General features: G+C 33.0%; 1 protein-coding gene across 3 annotated transcripts in view; it reads right to left on the bottom strand.

Annotated features, from left to right (window-relative positions):
- The window catches only part of SI (sucrase-isomaltase), a 90,099-nt gene that overhangs the window by 12,583 nt on the left and 59,121 nt on the right, over positions 1–18,395 (bottom strand). For all 3 annotated transcript variants that reach the window (XR_005984299.1, XM_041732071.1, XM_041732072.1), the window contains 6 exons: positions 15,202–15,318; positions 11,165–11,252; positions 10,119–10,257; positions 2,833–2,966; positions 1,601–1,635; positions 1,402–1,518 (listed from right to left, as the gene is read on the bottom strand). Coding sequence is in view for 2 of the 3 variants with exons in the window: in XM_041732071.1 (XP_041588005.1) it covers positions 1,402–1,518; positions 1,601–1,635; positions 2,833–2,966; positions 10,119–10,257; positions 11,165–11,252; positions 15,202–15,318 (630 nt within the window). In the remaining variant the exon portion in view is untranslated. The remainder of the gene's footprint in view (positions 1–1,401; positions 1,519–1,600; positions 1,636–2,832; positions 2,967–10,118; positions 10,258–11,164; positions 11,253–15,201; positions 15,319–18,395) is intronic.

The raw sequence follows: 18,395 nt of genomic DNA, 5'->3' as shown, positions 1-18,395 counted from the left end.
GTTGAGTGGTGCCTGGGTGGCCTAGTGAGTTAAGCATCCAACTCTTTTTTTTCTTTTTAAGATTTTATTTATTTATTTGACAGAGGCCTATGTGGGGCTCAATCTCAGGACCCTGAGATCACGACCTGCGCCAAAGGCAGACACTTAACTGACTGAGCCATCCAGGCGCCTGAAGCACCCAACTCTTGATTTTGGCTCAGGTCATGACCTCAGGATCAAGAGATAGAGCCCCCGTGAGGCTCGGCACTGAGCCTGGAGCCTACTTAAGAGTCTCTCTCCCAGGGAACCTTGGGTGGCTCAGTGGTTTAGCACCTGCCTTTGGCCCAGGACACGATCCTGGAGTCCCAGGATCAACTTCCCCGTTGGGCTCTCGGCATGGAGCCTGCTTCTCCCTCTGCCTGTGTCTCTGCCTCTCTCTCTCTCTCTCTCTCTCTCTCATAAATAAATAAAAAATCTTTAAAAAAAATAGTCTTTCTCCTTCTCTCTCTGTCCCTCTCCCCAGTTGTACAGCTCTCTCTCTCTCTCTTTTTCAAAAAATGTTGTTGCAGTTACTGGTTAAAAATAATAGGGAAGGTACTGCCTTCTATCTATCTTTAAATAGATTTTCATTTTTATTTTCATTTTCTAAAATAAATCCTTATCCCAATCTAACTAAAATTTCCCAGGAGGGACCTAAGGATTTGATAGCACCTAATGAGCTCCACTGCTCAGTTACTGCTGCTAGAATCCATCCTTCAAAGACTAGCTCTATCTACAACTACTCCATGAAGTATTTTTCGATAATTCATCTTTCCTCTGCATTTCCTCACTAAAAATCAGTAGCACAAATCTTAGTGCTTAGTTATATGTTGCCTCTAATTATTCATACTTTTCCATAATTTTTAATATTGTCACCCCTTACTCCAATATTTCTTTCAGACAATTTAGTAATATAGAGAATTGTGCCACCACACAAGAATTAGATCTCATAATTCCCTTTTCCTTTTTCTCAATTTCTCAACTCATTGTCTTAACATTTGCCTTTTAAATCTGCTCATTTTCATGTACTGATACTAGCATTTCAAATGACTTTTCAGTTCTAATATTTAGTTTAAGGCTGATTTTTTTTCTTCTGTCTTAGTTTAGAAGAAGTTTCAGAAGCTGATTTTTTTCCCCTGGCTATTTCAAAATTATACAGAACAGAGCAGTAAGCATGCCAGCTAACCAAGTTCTATATCCCAAAGTATAAGGTAAAGTGACTCAAATCAGAAAATTCTCAAAGCAATGGGCTCAGATATCCTTAGTAAAAGTAAAGAGGCTCATTCAAAGTATGCACTGGAAATGAGCCAGATTTGGTGAATTCTTTTTAAAAATTTCTAAGGTTAGTAAGGAGAAACAAATAAGAGTGTAGTAACTACATACCCTAGTATTTGCAATGTTGTGATTTCTTGAGTACGGATAAAATGCTCCAAGTTGCATCCAGCGGGCACAGAGCTCATATTCTGAATTGTTGAAGAAACCACAGATATCTGCTCCAGTCTAAAATATATTATAATGTTTAATTTTAATGGTTTGTTTCTTAATGTTTATAAGTTAAGGTGAAAGGAATAGAGCTACTTACATATGAGATTCCAAAGAGACTAAATTCCATCATACCTAAAAAAATCAAGAAAAAAAACTTAGAAAGCTATTATTTCATATATTTTAATATTTGATTTTTTGTATTTATTGAGGTGTCCTATTTCTAATAACCTAATGCAATGAAACATTTTCAGATTGTTAATAGAACTTTCTATTATCTCCTCTTAGAATATTCATCGTTTTTTTTGTCATCATGTTAATGACATTTATAAAAATAAGACACTATGCTTCTTTGTCACTTTCAAGATGATATGCTTAGAGCACAAAATAGTGATAAATACATTACAGTATGAGAAAAAAAGTGGTAACATTTTCCTTGGTTTCATTTTTTAAAATGAAAAGCCATCTATGTAATTATTTAACCATAGGTCTCATCATTTGGGAAAAAATAATTATGTTTATTTAAAAAAAATCAGAGATCAATAAAGTAGGATTCATGTAATATCCCAGCTCTTTTATTTTTTTATTTATTTTTATTTATTTTTAAAGATTTTATTTATTCTTGAGAGACAGAGAGAGAGAGAGAGAGAGAGAGAGGCAGAGACACAGGTAGAGGGAGAAGAAGGCTCCATGCAGGGAGCCCAATGTGGGACTCAATCCCCATACTCCAGGATCCCACCCTGGGCTGAAGGTAGGCGCCAAACTGCTGAGCCACCTGGGATCCCCACCCCAATATTTCTAAACACGGGGATTCCCACCCCAATATTTCTAAACATTGATTATTTTTGATCCTGATATAAACAGTAAAGAATTGTTAATACTAGATCTGAAACATAAAAGTATCCATTTCCCCTTCAGAATAATAATGTCTTATTTACTATTTACCCAACAATTGTCAAAAGACTCTTTAAAAATTTGGCTTTAAATGCTTTGTTCATTAGCATCTATGAGCATCATTATTCTCTAGAATCTCTACCCATTTATATTCTTAACTCTAGATGCTATCTTTCCCAGTTCCTGCCCTTTCCCAGGGAACTGAGACCAAAAAGGATGAAATTATTTTCTCAGAATAAACTATATCATTAGTTTCTATAAAGCATCCCAGAACCTGTTTTCTGGCCTACTGCCTTTTCATCAAGCCATTTGTCATAGAACATGATTCAAAAGTATGTTTTTGAAGAGGACTTATAATGTATATGTACTAGTACCAGCAAAAGTGAATACCTAACAGAAAACTCAAAAAAGTAATGATAAAGATGGTGACTCACATACCAATGATTGATTTGTCCAGATTGTCCCATTTTGCATAGTTGTCTCCAAGCCAGTGTCCTCCCCATCGTCCACCAGAAGGATATGTGGAACGAGAAATAACAATTCCTCTTTTGCCAGTTGTCTTCTGTAATGCACTAATATAGATGGAGAGTATTTATATTAAGGTATTCTCAGACATTTCTGCTTATGAGCATCTCATTTAAAAAAAGTGGGTTTTTTTATAGTGTCTTTGTTTTCTCTTACTACAACTAGCTCTTTATAAATGAGTCTTCTTTTACTATCCTATAAAATTCTCACACACATAAAGGACATTTTTCTTCCCTTCCACCATTTACCAGACTGACATGCCTAAGTGGCCTTTGCTTATTTGTTCAACAAATATAGGTTAAGTCAACTACTGAAGTTATCAAATCAACTAATCATATCTTGGGAGATTTTTTCAATGAATTCATTTTATTCTACTTAAATGTGTTCTCGTGAATAAAGGTCTAAGCTCTAACTATTGATTGCTCCAGTCTTTCTCAATTATAATATACTTGTCAACACTTAATCTCCATACTATTCTACAGAGAATCTTTGCTATAATACTCTGTTTTAGAAGGCAGGTTAAAGAGAGTGAGGTTTTTGGGGGTGTTAAAAATAAACCTAGTTGTTCTATTTCAAGCACAGAATCTATCCAAAGCCAGATCTCAAGACAATTTTACAATATACCTCATATTTCTTTTCTTTTCTTTTTTTTCTTTTCACTCAGTCTTTGAAGACTTACTTTTCATTTGAAAACATATTCTAGTGCTAATAGCTATATAATAATGCATTATTTTATATCACCTGCACTCTTTCTGTGATATTTTAGGAGCATCTAAAGTAGAAAAATATTCCACTATTAATTGGAAGTAAAGTGTTTATTTTTATATTATTTAAAATAAATTGCATATGAATAAGGACTACAGAACTGTCTCAGGAAAAAGAAATACTGCAAATATCTAATTAAGCAGACTTTACAATCATTTTCTTATTACAACATGGATGACAGTGTTTGTACTGATTTCTTTATACAGAAAGTTTCTTCTGTGAAACCTTGAGACTCTTGAAGTTAAAGATAATGTCTTATTCTTTTTTGTATTTTTTATACCTAATATAGTGTTTGGTGAATACTAATAGCTCAATAAATTTTTGAATTAATGAATATCTCAAATCAAAATTACGGGAAACTGAAAGTGTTTTCTTTTTTAAAGGCACCTTTTAAAAGATTCTTATTTTTCTTTATTTGATTGAGAGAGAAAGGGAGCACAAGCAGGAGGAGTGGCAAGCAGAGGGAAAGGGAGAAGCAGGCTTTCTGCTGAGCAAAGATGCCAACCAGAACCCTGGGATCATGATCCAGGGCAGAAGGCAGAGTCTTAACCAACTGAGCCACCGAGGCACTTCCTGAAGGTATTTTCAATGGACATCAGATGATAAATCGAACCATTTTTTAACAATAAAGACCATATTGTATTTACTAACTTAAAACTTCCTACTTGCATGTATGCCGATCCTTAAAAAGATCATATATAAGAAAACCATTTTCATTACTTTATTTTCTACAATAAAGGATCTAGTCTATTTAGGAACGTTAATATATTTAACATACATCACATATATTAGCTGAAATCTACCAAGAAATGAATGATTATTTATATAGAGAATAAAAAAACACTGACGATCAATCTAAATATGTATGTGAAAACATACATTCTAAATTTAATTTGCGAACAAAATTAATTTTATTTAACTAATACAAAAACTATTTATAAGGATGGAGTTTTCCCAAATTCTTAATGTGTTCACACTCAAGAAATACATTTTTTTAATTTATTTTTGTCTGCTTCATGCAAAACTTTTTACTGAGGCTTTAAATCAATAACTGGACATAGACCTTGTTAGATTTCTAATTGAGAAGAATTCTTCGTTGTTTTCATAATAATTTTCTCTTAAGGAAAATATAACCTCCTGCATTAGAGGAATCTCCTCTGGAGACACCTGAGTGGCTCAGCAGGTGAGTGTCTTCCTTTGGTTCAGGGCATGATCCCAGGGCCTGGGATCGAGTCCCGCATCAGGCTCCCCAGAGGGAGCCTGCTATTCCCTCTGCCTATGCCGCTGTCTCTCTCTCTGTGTCTCTCATGAATAAATAAAATAAAAGCGCTTGCTGCCACTAAATATACAATTTAAAATCCCATCAGTATAAATATTTTCCAAATAATTTTGACATCTTCCAACTTCACAAATGATTTAGTCATAATGAATTTAGATTAATTTTAAGAAACACTTTTGACCTGTAGGACAGTTTGTCCTCTGTTACCAGTTGGTTTTGAAAAACTTAAAGAAAGGATTATAATATTGTTATTATAATATAGAAGTATTTTTATTGTGTACTTATAGCTGCCTACATGAGCATTTTTTAAAAGAATTTTAAAACTTCTAAAAAATACCTTAAATTATTGGGGGGGGGAAGTCCTTAAAAATGATTTTTAGAAAACTATTCATGTATATTACAAAAGTAGATAATGCGAATAGAGAATATTAAATTGAAACTTTTAAACATATTTAAGAACTTCTAGCCATAACTATATATATTGATTTTTACCATGAAAAAAATAATTTTCACCATGGTTACTAAAGATACTACCTTGAAATTAATTCATTTGGTTATCATTTTTTAATTACTAATAAAATAACTATACTTGAGATACTTCTATCTCTGATCGGGTGGGTATTAAATTATTTTAGATTATAGGACAGGATGTCTTAGAGTAAATAAAGTTATCACAGGATTATTTTCTCAATATTTATTTAAGCAAACTCTTTGAAAGCTAAATATATCTCTTTACTTTTTTAGTAAGCAATCATTCAGTATTATACATTTAACATTCATTAGAAATAGTAACTGGCCCATTTCATATCTCAGACTCACCATTAGATCAGAAAATGTAATTTCAGTTTCAGGTTTAGAGCTGGATAATAAGTTTTTGTAAGCTTAACTATTTCCATTGTTAGTGCACAATAAAAACAAATTTAAATTTCTATTAGTGAGAGGATAATGTGAAGGGGTAAACCATGGAAATAGTTCTATGGATTCAGATCTCAATTTTGATACCAGCTAGATCAACATTCAACTCAGACATATTAATCAGGAAGTAAAGTCCGAAAGACAAGGTTGAGTATCTGTTCAGATAACTAACAAAGTCACAGCTGTAAACAAGAAAATTTCCAAATTAGTGGGAGGGTGAGCTATATTGTGTTTTGACCCACCAATCTTATTTTTTGTTAAAAGAATTACAAGAGGTCACTTCCTACATTACACAATTCTCCCACTCAAAAAGGCATATTTCGGGATCCTTGGATGGCTCAGTAGTTTAGTGCCTGCCTTCAGCCTTGGGAGTGGTCCTGGAGTCCTGGGATCGAGTCCCACATCGGGCTTCCTGCATGGAACCTGCTTCTCTCTCTGCCTATGTCTCTGCCTCTCTCTCTCTCTGTGTCTCTCATGAATAAATAAATAAAATCTTTTTAAAAGGCATCTTTATTTTTCCAACAGATATATTAAACTTAGAAATGGGATATGGTTTTTCCATTTGCCATCTAACCCAGTCTATAGGAATATCTAAGAAAATAACTTGTATCTACTGATTTTTCAAATTCCATTCTAAATTATGATTACAAAAAACAGAGGCATTTACTTAAAAGTTACATATTTAACAAAAAAGGGAAAATTTCCAAAGGGAGACAAAGATTTTGATTTTTCTAAATCCTGTCTAATGAAAAATATACAATAATCTTTTAAAGTCACTCTAGGTATTGTTGAAGTTGAAAATATGGAATATATACTCATATAATTCTTTAATTGTCTGATATTTGAACACAGAATTTGAGGTAGTTTTTAAAGCATACTCATTCCTACATTTGAACCCCAAGCCTTATATCAGTTCAACACTGAATTTAATTTAATTTTTTATATATTTTTTAATTAAAGTTCGATTTGCCAACATATAGTATAACACTCAGTGCTCATCCCATCAAGTGTCCTCCTCAGTCACTCAGTCACCCCATTCCCCCGCCCGCCACCCCTTCCACTACCCCTTGTTCATTTCCCAGAGTTAGGAGTCTCTCATATTTTGTCACCCTCTCTAATTTTTCCCACTCATTTTCTCTACTTTCCCCTATAATCCCTTTTACTGAATTTTAAATAAGGGAAAGAGATGTATTGAAGACAAAGTTTTTGTATGGGATTTAAATATGAAACTTCATTTGCCACTGGTCCAAGGTCCTTCCTCTTAAACTGCTATTTCTCAAGTGATTATCTCCTGTTTTTGAATCCACTCACTGTATTCTTTCCTTGTTTTGCTTGTTTGTGACATGTTTAGTGAAGAGGACAGTAGCAAGAACTAGTTGCATGTTAAATCTGCACCAGTTTTGAAAGGCACAAACTGCGTCAAAAAAAAAAGGAACAATAAAATGCTACAGTCTGGGTACCTTGAAGAAAAAAATTATGTTTTAATCCTTTCACTTTTCCCCAATGATTAATAAAGTCTTTAATATCCATCCTTTGCTTAAATGTAAATGTAATGTCCTTTTACATTTTCCAAGGTCTTTAAAAACACAGACTACGTTTAATCTCTAACATTTCTGATGGAGAGTTCAACATTTTTTTTTAATATAACTGAAAAAAAACTAAATATCAAGAAATTAGGTAAAACATAAAAGTCGAGACAACTGGGTAGTTCAGCGGTTGAGTATCTGCCTTCAGCTCAGGGTGTGAACCCAGAGTCCTGGGATCCAGTCCCTTATCAGAGACTGTGGAGACCCTGCTTCTCCTTCTGCCTCTCTCTGTGTCTCTCATCAATAAATAAATAAGATCTTTAAAATAAATAAAAAATAAAACATGAAAAGACTATCACTATATGTAAATTGAGCTATTTAACTCAACATTTAACATTTATTCATCTCTAATTTAAATAACAAATGTGGTTGACACCTTTACTGAAAATTTTATGAATGGGAGCAAAATCAACACTATTAAAGAAATGTAGTATGACTTAAATTAAAAACTGTTCTTTGGAAGACTGTACTGATCTCCTCCTCATAATGTTTGTTATTTAAGAGTAAAATGTACCTTAAATATCCCTAAATATCACTAAATATCTTTGTATATCAATTATTTAGAAATTTACCTACATTTCCTTAAATTTACTAAGCATCCTACAGTGTGTTAGGAACCATGAAATGTGTTCCAGTACAATTTACTACCTCAGCTGAGAAATATTTTTTCAATTTTTCTTAAACTACAGTTTCATCCCAAAATGCTTAAGTTTTGCCAAAAAGATTATCAATCAATTTTCAGTATTTTTATTCTTTTTTAACACCTATATTTCTATGATAAAATGAGGTTAGCTGAGGATAAAAAAGTGAGGATAATTATACTTCAAAATTATATTCCAGCAGGGTAAATTTAATGAAACATTTATCCCATTAAAAAAAACTTTGTTGAAGACCAATTTGATTACTCTTAAAAACGACATTTCCTAGTCTTTCTATATGATTTTAGTGCCCTTGCATTGGAATTTGGTGAGCAAATCTGTAGTCATTCATTCACGTAATAACATCTTTAAATAATTCATCTCTTATAGGTTGAAAAAGTTTGGTGCTAGAAATGAGATAAGCATGTTTCACTAACTGAGGAAATATTACCCATACCCTTTACTCCAAAATGCTTTTCATTCTTTTACCAACTTCAATCATATACTAGAGCTGTGGTTTTCTTTTTTATTTTATTTTATTTTTATTTTATTTTATTTATTATTTTTGTGTGTGTGGTTTTCAACCCTAGATGCTCACTGGCACTACCTGGGAAATTTTTTAAAATTCAGATCTTAGGCTATAGTACAAACCAAGTAAATCAATACATTTATTAAAAATCCCTAGTGGTTGATTATACTGTGTAGTTAAGAGCCTGTGACATATATTGCACTGTGTGACAAGGTGCACACAAGCCACATGGAACTATTTAATTTAAATTTATTACAATTAAATAAAATTTAAAATTCCATTTCTGGGGATGCCTGAGTGCTCAGCTGGTTAAGTGTCCAACTTTTGATTTCAGAAAAAGTCATGATAGGGTCGTGAGATCAAGTTTCATGATAGTCTCCAAGCTCAGCACATAGTCTCTCTTAGATTCTCACTCTCACTCTCCTACTGCCTCTTCCCCTGCTTGCACTCTTTCTCTCACTCTCTCTCTCAAATATATGAATAAATAAAATCTTAAAAAAATAAAATAAAATAAAAATTCTGAGTCACACTAGCCATATTGTTCAATAACCTTATATGGCTAGTACACACCATACTGGACATCACAGAATCAGAAAATACTTCTATCATTGCAAAAAGTCTTATTGGACAGTGGTAATAAAGACTTGATAGTCAAAGAATGGTTTGTGTTCCATTATCACTGGCCTCACATAAAAATTTTTTTATTGTGGACATTAGGTCAAGTTCACTTACACATATTTTAATTTGGTAATAATGGATTTAAAAAACAGATTAAACCAAACTCTAATGCCTTAATTAATGGACTATATTATTTTATTATTTATTAATACTATATTAATTGTTAATATAAATATAAGATCATATATTAAATTAAAATAATACTTATATAGAAGTGATATGTATATGTAAATATACGTAAAACTGAGGGGGCACTTGATAGGATGAGCACTGGGTGTTATACTATATGTTGGCAAATTGAACTCCAATAAAAAATAATATATAAATAAAAATAAAAATATATAAAATACATATATTAAAATAATTATATATTATTAACTAATCATATATTATTTACTCATTTATTCATTCACAGCTATATTTTGAAGGCCTATTATTATAATCTCTATGCTACTATGAGCTAGGGAGAAACAAAATAACATTATTCGCGATTGCTTTTGGAATGGGATGAAATTTAAAACAATGATAAATGATACAAGGATTGCTTTTGGAATAGGATGAAATTTAAAACAATGATAAATGATACACAATGATAAATGAAAGAGGTAGAGAGACAGAGGGAGAGAGAGAGAGAAATACAATAATTCTAAGTGCCATAAAGGACCAAGTAAGTTACAGAGAACATTGGAAAGTAAAGTGTTATCAGATAGGTCAGCGGGGAAAAACTCTTAAAACTAATTTAGGTATTAAATCTAATATCTAATATCTAAAAGATAACAGTAAAAAAGGATAATATGAACATTGCTTACTCATAAGTAGGTTTCATTTGTGACCATCCATATAGATTGTGAACATTGTAATGCAAAACAGATGATCCATCACTAAGAATCTGCTCGGTTTCCATACACATAGTTCTGAAATGTAATCCACTAGTTCTTTTTGTGAGTTCTGGGGAAAATCAATGGAAAAATATTAATATATTACGAAGTACCCTCTATTCAAATGTGTACATCATACCTATATATTCTTTTGGTAAAACATTAATCATTATTTAAAATAATATTGATTTCTTAACCATTTGTACACTTTGCCTCTGCTAATTAAAGTGAACAAAAATGGCAGATACAACTATGACTGAAAAATATGTGAATAACTTTACTGTACTCAGCAATGAAAATGTTACTAATTAACATGAATAAATAAAAAACCTGAAAAATAGGGGTACTCTTAAATGTGTACTATAATTTATGTATTCATATGAGACATACTGATTAGAAAGACTTTTGTTAAAAATCCATTTGGTAACATAAAGCCCAGGGGTTAAGAACTGAGCAAAATCTATAACAACATTATTTTTTGATCCACTTTTTTTTTCGGCTAAAGATGCATGTTTTCAGAGCTTTGCTGTCACTTTAGGTGTCAACAGTTTATGAATATAGAGTATCAGGATGAATGCTGAGTGACTAGACCCCTCTTTCCTGGGTCAGGGACAATCAAAGAAATGTCAGTATTCTTTCAATTTTTCTTAATGGAAAGAAATTTTAAAAGAAAACTTTATGAAAGGTTCTTTTATTTAATCTTAAGGAATATTGAGAATTTTCAAATCTGGGTAGATTTTAAGAAAATCAAAGCAACAGTTTTAAGCATTCTTAAAATGTGTTTATATAAATAAGACATATTTCTTGATTTTTCTTCCCAAATAGTGTTAAATAGTTTTGGTAACCGGTCAAGGTATGGTTCAATGTGTAAAAGGGAGTGGGAATTAGGAATGTGAATCCTATTCACTACATCATAAGGTATATAAACCTGATTAATAAATACCAATAACATCAAAGGAGTAGCAACAATATTGTACCTGGGAGATAAGGTGGATAATTTAACTCTGTGTTTCTGCATTGATTAGAAACTGTTCCATGTACAAAACTTGATGGTTCATTCATATCCTTAAAAAAAGAGAAAAGTGAACAAAAAGAATTTAGAAAATGTATTCTCAAAGGAACTGCTTCAGATAGCTAATAAAGGAGTATATTTGAGTAATGGCACATTTACTATTGTAAAGGACAAAATATAAAGCATATCAATAATAAAAACTTACTTTATGTGTTTTTTGCATTTCATGACTCCTTTTGAAACACATAAAATGTCCTACTTTATAAATATAAAGTAAAAAGTGCAGTTTATATGCTTTATAAACATTAAATTAAATTATAATGGTGTATCTTCTCCTATGCCCTTCTCTCCATTCCTGCCCCAGAGCCTTTATCGTTTCTTAAAACCATAAAATATAGTTTACATGCAGAAAACTATTTGTTTTATTTGTATTTATTAAGTGTAGAATTTAGTGATTCATCGCTTACATACAATACCCAATGCTCATCACCCATTTAAACCATCCCTCTGCTCACCTCCCCTCCAGCAACCCTAGTTTTGATTTGTATTTCCCTGATGCCCAGTGACATTGAGCATCTTTTCATGTGTCTGTTAGCCATCTGGATTTCTTTGGAAAAACGTTCATGTCTTCTGCCCATTTCTTGTCTGCGTTCTTTGCATTTTGGGTGTTGAGTTTCATAAGTTCTTTATAGATTTTGGATACTAGCCCTTTAACTGATAATGTCATTTGCAAATATCTTCTCCCATTCCATAGCTCACCTTTTAGTTTCGCTGATTGTTTACTTTGCTGTTCAGAAGCTTTTTATCTTGATGAAGTTTCAAAAGTTCATTAGGACTTGCCTCCACAGACGTTTCTAATAAGAAGCTGCTATGTCAAACAGTTGTCTGTGTTGTCCTCTAGAATTCTGATGGTTTCCTGCCTCACATTTAGGTCTTTCATCCACTTGGAGTTTATTTTTTGTGTATGGTATAAGAAAGTGGTTCAGTTTTCTTTATTGAAGAAACTCTTTGTTTTTCATTGAGTATTCTTTCTTGCTTTGCCAAAGTTTAGTTGACCATACAGTTAAGGGGCCTATTTTTGAGTTCTCCATTCTGTTCCATTGATCTACGTATCTGTTTCTGTGCCAGTACCACACTGTCTTGATGACTATAGATTTGTAATACAGCTTGAAGTTCAGAATTGTGATGCAACCAGCTTTGCTTTTCTTTTTCAAGAATGCTTTGGTTATTTAGGGCCTTTGTGATTCCATACAAATTTTAGGATTGTTTGTTCTAGCTCTGTGAAAAATGTTGGTGGCATTTTGATAGGGATTGCATTAAAACTGTAGATTGCTTTGGATAATATAGGCATTTTGACAATGTTTGTTTTTCTAGTCCATGAGCATAGATATTTTTTTCCATTTCTTTGTGTCCTCTTCAGTTTCTTTCATAAGTGTTTTGTAATTTTCAGAGTACAGATTTTTTACCTATTTGGTTAGGTAGCTTATGGTTTTTGGTGCAATTATAAATGGGATCTATTCCTTGATTTCTCTTTGTGCTGCTTCATTATTGGTGCACAGAAATGCAACAGATTTCTGTTCATTGATTTTGTGTCCTGTGACTTTACTGAATTCATGTATGAGTTCTAGAAGTTTTTTGGTGGAATGTTTCAGGCTTTATACATAGAGTATCATGTTGTCTGCAAAGGATAAAATGTTTGGCTTCCTCCTTGCCAATTTGGGTGTCTTTTATTTCTCTTTGTTTTCAAATTGCTGAGACTAAGACTTCCAGTATTATGTTAAATAACAATGGTGAGAGTGGATATCCCTGTCTTCTTCCCCACCTTAGAGGTAACGCTGTCAGTTTGCCCATTAAGGATGTTATTGGCTATGAGTTTTCCTTATATGGTCTTCATGACATTGAGGTATGTTCCCTTTATCCCTAGTTTGTTGAGGGTTTTTAACAAGCATGGATGTTGTACTTTGTCAAATGCTTTTTCTGCATCTACTGGGAGGATCATATGGTTCTTATCCTTTCTTTTATTAACGTGGTGTATCACATTGATTGATTTGTGAATACAGAGCCACCCTTGCAACACAGGAATAAATCCCACTTGATCATGGTGAATGATTTTTTTAATATACTATTGGATCCAATTTGCTAATATGTTGTTGAGAATTTTTGCATCCATGTTCATCAAGGATATCGGTCTGTAATTTTTCTTTTAGAAGGTCTTTGGTTTGAGAATCAAGATAATCCTGTCATTGTTTCTGGATTTATTCTTTGTTTCATTCTAGTCTTTGTTGCTTTTGGTCTTTCCCATTCACAGAGTCCCCATTAATATTTCTTGCAGAGATGATTTAGTGAACATAAACTCCTCTAATTTTTGCTTGTCTGGGAAACTATCTTTCCTTCTATTCTGAATGACAGTCTTGCTGTATAGAGTATACCTGACTGCAGATTTTTCCCATTCAGCATGATGAATATACCCTGCCTCTCTCCACTGGCTTGTCTAGTTTCTGTGGATAGATCTACTGCAAACCTTATTTGATTTCCCTTGTAGGTTAAGGACTTTTCCCCCCTTTGCTTCTTTCAAGATTCTTTCCTTATTGATGCATTTTGCAAATTTTACTATATTATGTATTGGAGTTGGCCAGCTTTTGATGATTCCTGAATTTGGAAGTCTATTTCCTTCACAGATTAAAAATGATTTCAGCTATAAACCCCTCAAATATAACTGCCCCCCTTTTCTCTTTTTCTAGGACTCATATGATACAAATGTTATTACTCATCATAGAATCACTGAGTTCACTGAGTTCCCTAAGTCTACTTTCATGATCTAATATTTTTCTTTCTCTCTTCTTGTCAGCTTCATTATTTTTCATCATTTTATCTTCTATATAAAATTCGTTCCTTTGCTTTTTCCATCTTGTCGTCATTACATCCATCAGTTTGAATCTCACTTATTGAATTTTTTCATTTCAGCCTGATTGGTTTTAAGCTCTTTTATCTCTGAGATATGGGTGTTCCTGATGTCTTATATGTTTTTCTCAAGCCCAGTTAGTATCCTTATGATTGCTGCTTTAAAATCTGGATCAGACATATGACCTATCTGTTTTGATTAGATCCCTGGCCATGATCCTTTCTTATACTTTCTTTTGGGATGAAGTTCTTCATCTTGGCATTTTGTCTAGTTTTCTGTCCTCTTCTGTGTATTATGACAGCCTGCTATGTTTCCTGCTTCTGAGAGTAATGAATTTATGAAGAAGAAGTCATATAATATCCAGGGCCTGACACTTCAGGAAGTGTCTCTAGTGTGTTATGGATGTTCTATCCCTCAGGTCACTCCTTTGCAGAGTTTATCTTTGTCTGCAATGGGGAGTGTTTGGACCTTGACCAGTGTGTGGTGAGTTTTAATTATGTGTGCTTTGATTTGCTTGTTAAAAGAGACCTGATGCTATTTCCATTAGAACTGAAGCTTTGGAAAAAAAAAAAGAAGAAGAAGAACTGAAGCTTTGCAGGACTCTATGGTCAGTAGACATGGTGTTGCAGGGGCTTGTGCTGTTCTCTGTCCCTCATGAATAAATAAATTAAATATTTAAAAAACTTAAAAAAAATAAAAAATAAAATTAGGAGATTGAAAGATAATTTACTACATTTGTAAGTGATTATGATTTCTTGTACCAATGACTGACAGTTGTGAAAGATTTATTTCTACATTAAATAAAAGAAAAATAAATGTTTATAAGCATTTATGAATAATTAGAAAGAAAGATATTTTGGTTCTTTGGTGAAGTTGAAAATATTCAAGAAATAGCATCTGTATATATAAAATGAATTGTTAATACTGTATTTTACAGTCCTTTGCATATTGAAATGCTTTTTCTTTCTATGGAAAAATTAGTATTTTCACAAAAAATACTTTGTTGCCATTATTAGAATCTAGTAAGAACTTTTGCATAATCACTGCATAAGAAATAAAACAACATAACTTAAAATATAAATTGTTCAAAGTTTACTTACAATCCACAAGCCATCAAACTTCATCTGGTTATTGTAGAAATCTATAATTTCTGTTGCCCACCACTCTGCTGTGGAATTCCTGAAAAAGTCTGGAAAAGCTACATGAGCTCTGGAAGCCTGTAAAAAGATGTAGAAAGTCAGAAGAGACATCATGCATGTGTAAGTCAGACATTTATCTATCAAATTCACAAGCTGTGTGCAGGTGATAATGAAGGCAACCTGATCCTAACTTTAATTTCATGAATGCATATAATTTTTCTATAACCAAAAACAATAAAGAATGAAAAGAGAGAGAGATACATGGAGAGAGAAGGGAGAAAGCTTGGAATCCTTATGGATTGTTTTTTTAAAAAGTTCACAACACAACACACAGAAATATATTTTCACTGCTTCTTAGAGTTTTAAGGAATTTTTTTCTTTGTATCCTTAGAGCCTTATACTGCAGATTTACTTTTGTGGAGCATGATAGGAAAGGAAAAGGCCTGGTTTAGCCTATTTATTTGATTAAAAAAAATGTTTACCCTGCTTTCTGCTCTTCCAGGACCAATATATTGCTTTAAAACCAACTCAACCATTTGTCTTTCTTTCTCACATCTAACTTTTCCCACATCAGCAGAGAAGAGATTATTTACTTCTTTCTCTACCAAGAAGATTCCTTGCTTGTCAGCCTACCTATATAAATGCTAAGGTCAAAGTTTATGTGCTGGCAGAGGATGGACCTTCTGTAAGTAAATCAATTGCCTGGAAAACATGGTATCATCTGCATGCTTTCCTGTCACACTAAAGTCTATGTAGTAACGGCCAGAATAGTGTTCTGAATGAATAAAATATGGAAAGGCATTATGCATAGAGATAATGCAAAGGGTAAGCAATATAGGGATTTACAAAACATATGGTACCAGCACAAAAACAGACACATAGATCAATGGAACAGAACAGAGAATCCAGAAATGAACTCCCAACTCTATGGTCCACTAATCTTTGGCAAAACAGGAAAAAATATCCAATGGGGGGGAAAAGTCTCTTCAACAAACTGTGTTGGGAAAATTGGACAGTCACATGCAGAAAAATGAAACTGAACCACTTCTTACACCACACATAAAGAAACTTAAAATGGATGAAAGACCCAAATGTGAGACAGGAAACCATCAAAATCCTAGAGGAGAGCACAGAGAACAACCTCTCTGACCTCAGCTACAGTAACTTCTTGCTAGACACATCTACAAAGGCAAGAGAAATAAGAGCAAAAATGAACTATCGGGACTTCATCAGGATAAAAAGCTTTTGCACAGCAAAGGAAATGCTCAACAAAACTAAAAGGCAACCAATGAGATGAGAGAAGATATATGCAAATGTCTTATCAGATAATGGGCTAGTATCCAAAATCTATAAAGAACTTACAAACTCAACTCCCAAAAAAAAAACCCCAAAAAATTCAGTCAAGAAATGAGCAGAATATATGAACAGTCATTTCTCCAAAGAAGACATACAAATGGTCAACAGACACATCAAAAAATGCTCGACATTATTTGGCATCAGGGAAATACAAATCAAAATCACAATGAGATTCCACCTCACCCCAGTCAGAATGGCTAAAATGAATAACTTAGAAAATGACAGATGTTGACAAAGGGTGGCTCTCTTATACTGTTAGTGGGAATGCAAACTGGTACAGCTGCTCTGGAAAACAGTATGGAGGTTCCTTAAAAATTAAAAATAAAGCTATCAGAGGATAGCTCAGCAGCTGCACTACCAAATATTTATCCAAAGGATACAAACATAGTGATTCAAATGGGTACACGTACCCCAACATTTGTAGCAACAATATCCACAATAGTCAAAATATGGAAAGAGCCCAGATGTCCATTGACAGATGAACACACAAAGAAGGTGCAACTGATGAATCACTAAGTTCTACCTCTGAAACTAATAAAGAAAAACACATGTCATAGATACTTTAGAGCCAATATAATGATATACTTCAATATATCATTTTGCCTGATAATTACTTTTATTCATAAGGAAAGAGGCACAATGGGTTTATAGTCAACAAATATTTTCTCTGCTAGATTGTAATTTCTCCTCTAAATTATAATGAAAAATAAGTACAAAACATAAAACCATGTTTTGTTTAACTTCTATTGTTGTGCTCTTTCCACAATTCATGCATTTTTCTATTTGCTTTATTCAGTTAGGTGGCTGTTTTATTCCTTTAATACAAATCATTAATTATATCCAAAATTTTCATCAAATACATATGATCCTGGGATCCCTGGGTGGCGCAGTGGTTTAGCGCCTGCCTTTGGCCCAGGGCTCGATCCTGGAGACTCAGGATCGAATCCCACGTCGGGCTCCCGGTGCATGGAGCCTGCTTCTCCCTCTGCCTATGTCTCTGCTTCTCTCTCTCTCTCTCTCTCTCTCTCTCTCTCTGTGTGTGTGTGTGTGTGTGTGTGACTATCATAAATAAATAAAAATTTAAAAAAATACATATGATCCAAGATTCTCTATACCTTCTGTGTTAGAGTATCCCAAAGGATTCTACATAAACCACTGTAAATTGAAGGGGTTTTCCAAATTTAAATGAAGAAGCCATCCCTTCCTCTCCATTACTCTTGTGCTAATATTAGACAGCACAGTACAAGAGTAATGGGTAGAACTGCAGTTGAGATAAAACTCTATTTTTCCCAAACAACATTGTTCAGTAGTCTTTTGGCTCAACTCTAGAAACAATTTAGTAAGTTTTAAGTAAGTATTTCTTTCTAATTTTTCACACATGGACTTGTATGACTTACTGATTACAATAACTGACCTAAACTATTGACTGCCAACTATGAAGTTTCACTGATTTTGTTCTATTGTCTTGATATTTTTTCTTTCATTTATTTTTGGTCTAATTTTTATCATTTCCTTTTTTCTGTTAGTTTAGGGTTTAGTTTGTTCTTCTCAGAGTTCCTGGAGGTGTATAGTTAGGTTGTTTATTTGATATCTTCTTTACTGTGGGTATTTATCATTATAAACTTCCCTCTTGCCACATCTTATAAATTTTGGTGTGTGGGATATTCAATTTTGTTTGTCTTAACAAATTTTATAATTTCCCTTTTAATTTCTTTTCTCACTGGCTGTTCAAAAGTGCACTCTTCAATTTCTGCATATTTGTGAATTTTCCAATTTTCCTTTGGATATTGATTTCAGCT

This window comes from Vulpes lagopus, chromosome 17 (genome assembly GCF_018345385.1).
Source record: "Vulpes lagopus strain Blue_001 chromosome 17, ASM1834538v1, whole genome shotgun sequence".
Taxonomy (NCBI): Eukaryota; Metazoa; Chordata; class Mammalia; order Carnivora; family Canidae; genus Vulpes; species Vulpes lagopus.
The sequence above is the reverse complement of the archived record's forward strand: the minus strand, read 5'-3'. Positions and strand labels throughout refer to the sequence as shown.